Source organism: Helobdella robusta (genome assembly GCF_000326865.2).
Source record: "Helobdella robusta unplaced genomic scaffold HELROscaffold_4, whole genome shotgun sequence".
In the NCBI taxonomy this organism is placed as follows: Eukaryota; Metazoa; Annelida; class Clitellata; order Rhynchobdellida; family Glossiphoniidae; genus Helobdella; species Helobdella robusta.
Genome location: NW_008704902.1, coordinates 8,802,214 through 8,812,638, shown reverse-complemented (window position 1 = coordinate 8,812,638; position 10,425 = coordinate 8,802,214). Strand labels below are relative to the sequence as shown.

The 10,425-nt window shown below is 32.7% G+C and overlaps 2 protein-coding genes across 2 annotated transcripts; one reads left to right on the top strand and one right to left on the bottom strand.

Moving 5' to 3' along the window:
* Positions 1-1,125: 1,125 nt before the first annotated feature.
* On the bottom strand, positions 1,126-3,592 carry HELRODRAFT_163011 (hypothetical protein; the record flags this gene model as incomplete). The annotated part of the gene is made up of 4 exons (XM_009025051.1): positions 1,126-1,610; positions 2,194-2,242; positions 2,641-3,408; positions 3,473-3,592. The coding sequence occupies 4 exons, from the start codon at positions 3,590-3,592 to the stop codon at positions 1,126-1,128; spliced, it is 1,422 nt and encodes a 473-aa protein (XP_009023299.1).
* A 2,867-nt stretch (positions 3,593-6,459) lies between these two features.
* On the top strand, positions 6,460-7,711 carry HELRODRAFT_163010 (hypothetical protein; the record flags this gene model as incomplete). Its single annotated transcript, XM_009025050.1, has 3 exons — positions 6,460-6,667; positions 7,321-7,515; positions 7,569-7,711. The coding sequence occupies 3 exons, from the start codon at positions 6,460-6,462 to the stop codon at positions 7,709-7,711; spliced, it is 546 nt and encodes a 181-aa protein (XP_009023298.1).
* Positions 7,712-10,425: the final 2,714 nt, after the last annotated feature.

The following is a 10,425-nucleotide window of genomic DNA, read 5'->3' as shown; positions in this document are numbered from 1 at the left end:
GATATCGTTTTACAGCCACGTCTGAGCAGAATGCAGCACAGATGTGTGAAGATTGGAATACCAGACTCGCCAATCATGGATTCAAAGTCAACATCAGCAAAACCAAAGCAATGAACACTGGTGAACCCATCCAATCCACAGCTACTGGACGATGGCCCTGTTCAGTTTGTGAAGCTGGTGTAGGTAACAATTCAATCAAGTGTCAGCAGTGTAACCGGTGGTGTCACAAACGTTGTTCAAAAATAATTGGTACTTTACCTAAAGTGTCCAATTTTGTTTGTCTTTGCTTGTCCTGCTTGCATCAATCCATAACAACAAATTCGAAAAAGCAATGTTTTTGAAGCCATTAAGGTAGAGAAAGCCACATCGTTTCAATATCTAGGGGATGTTCTGGATTGTTCTAGAACAGCTGAAGCTGCCGTTCGAGCACGCCTACGTGAAGCCTGGAATAAATGGCATCTCCTTGCCTCTACATCGATGCGGCGTGACATCCCACTACCACTACGATCAAGACTTTATAAATCTGTGTCTTGTTATATGGTGCAAAAACATGGCCAATGACAACCTAACAGGAACAACAATTTCAAAGAACCGACATGAAAATGCTCCGATGGATGCAACGAATTAGTCTGAAGGACCACATCAAATCACCGAAACCATGCGTCGTGCTGCAGTGGTTTGGTCATGTCAAACAAAGTGGAAACAGTGCCATAACTTCTCTTGCAGATGTTGAAGTACCTGGCACACGTCCCAAAAGCCGTCCAAAGAAGTCCTGGTAGCAAACAATCGAGCAAGACATGAAAGCTCTAAATTTAAATGAAATGGATACAACTGATCGTCTAATTTGGCGCAAAAAGTTGATGGCAAAGAAAACAACGTCCTACCTCGGGAACCGGGTCTCTGGACGCAAAACGAAGATTGATTGATTGATTAAAGACACCTAAAAAGGTGGGGTAACACTGGTCCAACAACACAACACATTTTTAACGTAATTTAACTTATAACTGAAAATAAACGCTATTCAGGTTCAATTTTTCTTACAATTCAATAAATAAATCAGCTAAACAAACGAATAAATAAATAAACATATATCAATATATTAGATTATATAAAAAATTTAAAACGTTATTTATTATTTAGACTGGATCCAAACACATGACTTTGTAACAACTTTTTTTTTGATCTTGTCATGGGACTAACAACTGTTTTTAGTTCCAAATTTTTTATTCCGCCCCTGCTCCAGGTTTTATCTGACATCTCATACTTCATTTTTCTTTTTTTCACTTTTACGTTTTGAAGTTTATGCAAAGGACTCACTTTCACCTTGTCCATACTTCTTGAAACAATTGGACTGTTCAATCCGTTAATATCAATTCGAGAGTCTGGAAGTATCATTTTCATTTCTGCATGAATCTCTCTTTTTCTTCTATCATCAGCTTCATTATTTGATGAGAGTGCAGTTGAGGATGTTTCAAAGGGTTTATCTGTATTTTTCAAGAATGTTGAAGGCAACACTTTTCCAGATCTTAAACTTATTGTGTTACTTTTTTCATTCTGTAGTAATTCTGTTCCACAATCAGCATTGTTTACGCCTTGCTTCGTTTGATCATCTTAAATTAAAATAGTTATTTTAAACACTTAAAAGAAATAATAATCACAAATATTATTTATTTTAAACTATTTCTCATAATGTGAGATTTTCAAGTGTACCAGTTTAACATTACATTAAAGCACCATTTTCACTTTAAGTCTAATTGAATTTAAGACATCCGTCAGTAGAGTAAAACTATGACAAAGCTTCTTACCAATATTTTTCGCCAAAAAAATAAGAATTAAAAAAAGAATGAATCCCGGGCAGATTTAGTTAAAAATTGTCGCAGAGAAATGTAATGACTCGTAAAATGTAGTAGTACAACTAGGAAAGATATTCAGTAACCATGTTGCTAAAAACAAGTAGAAAGATTGGATGTATACAAGATATATTAGAGGTAAAAAGACTTAGCAAGCTGAATTTATGCTTAGCTTGTGGGCAAGATGGTGAGCTAAAAAGTACAAATGGTACTAGTGGAGAGAACCAGCCATTATTAAGATGAATAATGGTCCCTAAGACTGAAGATGATGATAATCGATGAAAATAATTATAATTAATACAACATCATCACTGAAAATACACTTCAGATATGCTTTATAAACCTGTTGGCAAGTATGGTTCAACCGTTGGCATCCAAGTGTTGTCATCAACCTTTTGAATTATAATGAATCAATACAAAAACGGCTACAATCAGCTTAAGATTTGCAAAAATTATGAATTATGCTATTAATTTTAAGTAAAAATTAAAACGAAAAAATGTAAACAAAAATACATAATACAAAATATAAATCATAATTTGTTTAACTGAGTTTGACTAAACATTGTAAATAATCTAAAAGACAATTGTGAATTATATATATATATATAACATGAAAAATAAGCCATTATGTTCAAAACAAAACTCTATTGACAAAAGATAAACTAAAACCAAATAATAAATAAAAAATGTTGGAAACTCAGATAATAGCTAAGAATGATCTGATGATGATGTGAACCATAACTAAGTAATTCTCAAAAGAACATGCAACACTCTACAAAGAGTAACCAACTTTCACAAGTCCATGTACGAAACCGCCCGTTAGTGGAAGTGACTTCAGTTCCCACAGAGAATGTACTTTAGGAATGAGAGACTGTTCAACGCTGGTGGAACCATTCAAACGGTTCAGATTTGAAGTGTTAAGTAGGATAGGTGCGGCAAAATGGGAATTAAAGGGAAAAAAAGTTGATGAATAAAAAAGATTGTCAGGCGAGGGATGAATAAAGAATTTTGGAACACTCTCTGTTTCAAGATGGCTATTAAGTGTATTGTTTGTGTAAACAAAAATATTTGATGAATTTTCTAGCGAACTAGAGCAGTTTTCATCAAATGTAGCTGAAAATAAACTGTTGCCCAATGTGTTATCAAATTTCATAACAACATTATTATTATCGGAAAAATTTTCAATTGATCCTGACCTCAAAGAATTACAAGTTGGATCAAATGATGCAGACTCAAATTTTGATCGATTTAAACTTTTAACTGTATCAAAATTCTTAAAATCAACACCTTCAGGTTCATTGTTTTGACGTACAAAACAAGATGATACATTTGAAGACTCATCATCCTCTTCAGACGTTTCACTCTCATACTTCTGCATTGTCTGACCAGTCCCCATTTCAAAAACTGCCTCCTCAGGAGTGCTAAATTTTTTATCAACCATGAAACACTTTTTATCAACCATAGAACATTCTCCCTCCAACAATCCAGCAGAATTGTTAGGCGCTCTAACTGACCCACTTAAATTTTTCAAACTAGATTTTGGTTCAAAATTGGAAATCTAGATGTCATACAATATATTTTAACTTAAAAAATAACACTCTCAAAAGAATAAATATACGAACTTTTAATTTTTTAATTTTGTTTTTTTGTGCGAGATGGCTATTGATTCTTTTGTTAGACTTCACATCACTAACAGCATCAGATAAACCTGAGCTAGATTGTTTCAACAAATTTAATTCCATTGAGGCAAAAACCTCTTCACTCAATGTTGAACAACGAGTTCCTGGTGATATTAACTTTTTTAAATAATCACAATTAAAAAGAGTTCTCATGAGCAAATACCTCGAAGACAAAGAAAATTAATAAAATCTTCGGTAAATAAAATATGTTTGCCGTGTTTTGCACCATTTGTAGTTAGTTTATTCTTTTTTATCTCAACTAGTTCACTGAACATTGTCCTTATATCACATGCAAATTTTCTTTGGGCTTTATGAGAACTGTAAAATAAACTTTTTTTTCAAAAAACAAAGCTGAATTAATTTAGACAACCATAAAAATTTGGACAACCATAAAAATTTGTTTGATTTCTTTGAATTCAAAAGTAATTCCACTTTTTCTTCAGGCTCTAATCCTTTTTCATTTACAACTGAAAAATAAGATATGATTCAATATGAAAACATAAAAATTGCAATTTTCTTATAACAATTATCTGAACTTTTGATAAGGAACATAAACAGGATATATGAAGCAATAAGGATAAGCAGGGGAGCAGAAATTTTGGGATTTCTGTCGAAATTTTGAGGATTGGTAAGCCACTTTTTGATTTCTAAATCGCAAATTGTCAATTAAAGTATAGAATCCACAGTATTAAAAATAGTATTTTCGTGTAATAATTTTAATATAGAATTTTCTCAAATAAATTTAATTAATTCACTAAACAATTGACATAGAATCTCGTCCATAACTTATTTTTTCCGATTTTCTATATTTTTTCTTACATTCTGCTTGATAAGACTGCATATTTTGATGCTTTTTATAGCATTTTATAAAATTGTATCATATATCGACGCAACCAATACTAATTCACAAAAAATTCCATGATTATTTGAGGATCCTATTGATGCCCCTTACGACCAACGCCGTTTGTAGGCAACACCTTCTTCACCCGCACTATCTTCTTTATTGCCTCTTCCTTGATGATTAGTTGAATGATGTCATACTGTGTAATGTTTTTGTTTAGCTAATGCTACAAATTTTTGGTTTTACAAGACAACACATGAAAGGGTCAAATTTTTGAAATACAACACCTTAATGATTAATCATGCATAATTTGGTGAAGCTAGAAAATCTTTCTCTTTGGTGAGCTCATTAGCATGTTAAATTGAATCTAGTCTAAATGGGAAAAAAATTATAAAAAGAATGAGTGTCAGTAAGAACAGATTAGGTCTGTATAAAAACTCAACTACTTTTGAAAAGTCTACTATGCACGTTCACATTATTACTTCAATGTAATTTCTAGTTTGATAATTGATGAACCAAACTCACATATTTTTTCGTTTTCATAAAATAATATTGCTTTGCCTGTTGTATATGAATCAGCTTGTTGTTTAGGTTGATCCAATAAGAACATAATTTACTTTTTTATATATAAATTTTAAAGTTTTCACAACCGCAAACAACAATAAAACTCCTTCAGCAAAAAATATAACTTTTGGAAAATTGAAAAAACTTATACAGACATCAGAAATTTACGTCAACTATAAAATTAACCATGTAAGCCTTAACAGAATATTTAATTTTTTAAGTCACAATTTTTTGAGTTATGGATAACCGCTTGCTAAGGAAAATGCTTAGCGTAGAACATAAACAACGCTTATAACCCAAATTTAATTTTCAAAACAATGCTGTGAAAAGATTACATATTTCTGACCACGGTAGACTTTCAAAAATTAAAATAAATCTCAACTCAGAAAAAAAAACACCAAACTACTTTCAGATGAGGAATTTTTAAAATCGACTGGGGATCGATTTCTTTGGAGTGATGCATATAGAGCTCGATTGATATCTATCTCTTCTTTCCATGACAAGCCATTTCGTTCAATCTGTTCAATAGAATAACAATTAATTTTATCATACTAATCATAAATGTGATGAAAAATTATTAAACAAATTAATATGTTTGAATCGTTAAAAGTTTATGAAAGTATTTGGTTTAACTCCAACTTTAAAAATTATTGCTTTTACTTATTCAATCAGAGGCATAACTAAGAGGGAAGAAATAATATGAGACTGCAGTCTACCACAGAAAAAACTTTTGTAAAAACTTCTGAAAATAGAATTTATTATTCAACCACTCTCTCACTTCGAGTATTGGTAAAGCTACTTTAACTTAACTTAACAATAAAAAATGTAATATTTAGAAACCTAATCTCTAAACCCAACCCCATAATTTTTTAAGATCAGAGCAAAGATTTTAGACTTTACCAGACCCAGAATAAGAGAGGCCACCCGCCAATAAAGCAATATAACGTAAAGCATAATGTCATTTTAATTGGACTTATTGGGTTCAAAGAAGTTAAGAAACTGATTGAAGATCCAAAAGTAACCATTAGGGTGGTCACAAGAAATTTTTTTCAAAATCTTATCGGGGGAACCCCCTAAATTGTGCCACTTGACTAAAAAATGACATTTGTAAAGTTTTAGCTCAATTGGATAATGCTAACCCGTGCCTCATCGAGGTTGAAATTTCGAAAAATTGGAAAATTTTGAAAAAAAACGCAGTTTTTGGTTTGTAAAATAAAAACGGTTCACTCTAGAAACATGATTTTGGTTTTATTTTGTTCATTGATTAGTTTTCATCAAATGTTACTATGATCACTATTTAGCTACAAGTTATAGTTTCTGACATATTTGCATTGTTACAGATACACATTGAAAAAACGTTGAATTTCTCCATAACACAAAAACACACAATAAATTATTTACTATTACTAACCCGGGTGCTCTATGTTGTTTTTATGTATTAATATTAAGATCTTTTGATTTTTCTACGATTTCTCATTTTTGGTAAGGAGCAGTTATACATTGGGATGGAAAATTACTTCAAGATATGTTAAATAAAGAAAATGTTGAAAGAGTTGCAGTCTTAATTAGCTGTGGAGAAGAAGAACAGTTAATTGGAGTTCCCCTATTAGAAAATGGTGCTGGCAGTACAATTGCAAAATCTGTTTATTCAGAACTTGGAAAGTGGAGTGCACTTGACAAGATTCAAGCAATGTCCTTTGACACAACTGCCGTGAATACTGGCCGCATTAAAGGTGCTTGCGTTTTATTAGTGCAATTGATGGAGAAAAAATTATTGTATCTTCCATGTCGCCACCACATTTTTGAGGTAGTTTTGAGATCCGTTTTTGATGCTGTGATGGGAAAGACTACAGGCCCTCAATCGGATATTTTCAAAAAATTTAAAACTGAATGGAACAACATTGATAAAAAAATTTAAATCTTAAGTTAAAGATAAAAGTGTAGCCAGCAAATTGATTAATCCGGGTCAAATTTCAAGTTATCTTCTATAATAATTAACAGTTCATCATCCAAGGAGCGATTACAAAGAATTGATTAATCTTTGTCTTATATTTTTAGAACGCTTTCCGTCAGAAAACATCGTGTTTGCGGCTCCTAGTGGTTTTCATCACGCAAGGTGGATGGCAAAAGCGATATATTCGTTGAAAATATACCTTTTCAGAACAGTTTCAACTGACAATTTTTGAAAAGCAAGGATTCCATGATATTTGCCTATTTATTATAAATATTTATGTGAAAGTGTGGTTGGATGCCCCGAAACCTGCACTTGCTCCAAACCAAGATTTACAATTGTTAAAATCTTTGGTAAATTACAATAAAGTCAATAAATTTATCTCAGATATATCAGTTTCAAAATTTATCAACCACATATAGTATCTCAATCCAGAGCAGGCTGTTTTTTCATTATTCGATGATTCATTAAGTAATTGTGTAAAAAAGAGAATGGCAACAAAATTAATATCTCAAGCAAATGAGGATGAAGAACTTGATGACTACTGTGATATGAAACCATTAATAACAATAAATGAAGTATCAGAAATATTGGACAAAAATGCGGACCATTTTATTTCATCACAATCAAGTAATTTTTTAAAAAAATTTAATATTAATGATCAATTTTGCATATCAATCCAGAATTATGGAGTAATAACGAAGAATATTTAATGAGTAAAAAGATTGTGGACGGATTAAAAGTTACAAATGATACAGCAGAAAGGGGTGTTAAATTAATAACAGATTACAACTCATGTATTACAAAAGAGGAAGATCAAAAATAATATCTTTTGCAAGTAATTGCTGAATGTCGGACAAAATTTCCTGGTTGCTCAAAAGCCTCATTATCCGAGCCTCTACCTTTGAACAATGAGTTAAAGTAGAAATTTATTTGAGTATAACAACTATAAACAATATAATACGAATAAAAAATGTGTTTATTTGTTAATAATAGTGATTTAAATACAACGGTGTTATTTTAAAAACATTTCTTTATAAGTTATTGTGTGTTTTTGTGTTATAGAGAAATTCAACGTTTTTTCAATGTGTATCTGTAACAATGCAAATATGTCAGAAACTATAACTTGTAGCTAAATAGTGATCATAGTAACATTTGAAGAAAAACTAATCAATGAACAAAATAAAACCAAAATCATGTTTCTAGAGTGAACCGTTTTTATTTTACAAACCAAAAACTGCGTTTTTTTTCAAAATTTTCCAATTTTTCGAAATTTCAACCTCGATGAGGCACGGGTTAGCATTATCCAATTGAGCTAAAACTTTACAAATGTCATTTTTTAGTCAAGTGGCACAATTTAGGGGGTTCTCCCGATAAGATTTCGAAATTTTTTTTTATTTACATATAGCGTTGTAACCACCCTAGTAACCATCAGAAAAAAAACCGACAAAAGATCGATATTTGTAATCGTCAATAGGAGTGCATACATTAATGGAGCCAAAACGCAATTAGAAGTTGTAAAGTTTTACAAACAATTAGACAAACGGTTATAAACTAAAAAGAATACGCTGCAGATGCTAAACTACTATAAGCAGATTCTTCTTCTTTCTCGTGCCGATTCCATACAGGACATTGGCGACTATCGACATCCACAAAACCCAATCTTTAACTATGGAATGTAGTGATATTCAACAACTGACACAAGGACTTCCCCGATGTACTTCATTGTTAACCGCGATCTCTTTTTTCTGCAATCTTTTCAGTAGTTGTTAGATTTTCCATTCCTTCCTTCGGCACGATGTGACCAAAAAACTTTAAATGCCCCAGTCAGATTATTTGTAATTTCTTCTTTTCATAACCGGACTGTTTTAATATATCTTTATGTATTATGCATGTCTTCAGGTTGTTGTCGTTGAATTCGCCGTTTTACCACAACAGTCTCCTTATCTAAATATGAACAATCAACAACTTCGCTCTGCCAAAGCAGCGGCACTTCTTCATAATATTTCATCAACCAGCATTGGGAAACAAGCATTTCGTTATGCTGCTGCAACTGTCTGAAATTCTCTACCTCCAAACATCAGAAATTCTAGCTATTATTTTACATTGACAATGATTTTAATTTTGTAAATTTGATTTTAACCATTGAAACCGTGTTATTTTTAATAACTTGTGGTTTATTATTAATTTTTTGATTTCGACGGCGCCTCAGTCGCTTGCATTGGCGCTTTATAAGTGACATTTATTATTTATTATTATTATTGGGTGCGCTAGAACGGTAAGTTTGTGAAAAAGGTGTTTAATCACCAACGTAGGTATAGTTGGCCGATGAACTGCATTCGTTTATTTATATTTTATTGTTTTTCACCATCAAAATTTTGTGTTTCTTTAACCTTTACAGCTTTTAAGCGAGTTTTTTCACCACTGACAACTGTCCCAAAGTAGACAATTTATTTCTTGAGTGAGGCGTTTTAAAATTTACTGCTGAGTTTGGAAACGAAATAAATAGATATAACCGAACGATTTCTTCGATGTCAAGCAACAACACCGAAGGCTACAAAAAAAGACATAGTTGGTGCCTCATGTATCAAAAACGAGATGGTTCTTGAACAAGATGAGATCAACCTACAGTGGAGAGAATACTTCAAACGTTTGTTAAATAAAACAAATCCCATCAATGTCAACTTTGACGCTCCACCCATCGAAGGTCCGATTCCAGACATCACTGTAGAGGAGCTTACGGAAGCTCTGAAAGCTATGAAGGATGGAAAGGCAGCAGGGCCCTCTGGACTCACAAATGACATTATCAAAGTATTTGGTACTGCAGGTATCCAAACGTTACTACAACTTTGCCGTGAAGTGTGGAGAAATTGCTCAATGCCGACTGAATGGAACTATAGCATGACAGTTCCGCTATACAAAGGCAAAGGTGATTCATTGAACTGTTCATCATATCGGGGTATACGTCTGTTAGAACACTCCCTGAAAATTGTCGAGAAAATCATTGAGAGAAGATTAACGTCGTTCGTCACAATCGGAAATTATCAATTTGGTTTCCTAGCGGGGAAATCAACAATTGATGCAATTCACATCCTTCGGCAACTGCAAGAGAAGTACCTCGCAAAGCATCAACAACTATCACACATTTTTGTAGACCTTGAAAAAGCATTTGATCGAGTTCCCCGTGAAGCAATCAAGTGGAGTCTACGTCGACAACTCATACCAGAATATCTTGTTCGACTTGTGATGGAAATGTATACGATTACTAAGACTCTCGTCAGCACAACGGTTGGAAACACAGATGCATTTGACATCGGCGTTGGAGTTCACCAAAGCTCGATTCTCAGTTCACTGTTATTTATAACTGTGATGGAAGAAATCACAAAACCGATACGCACTGGTGACATTTGGAATCTAATATATGCTGATGATATCGTTTTAACAGCCACGTCTGAACAGAATGCAGCACAGATGTTTGAAGATTGGAACACCAAACTCGCCGATCATGGATTCAAAATCAACATCAGCAAAACCAAAGCA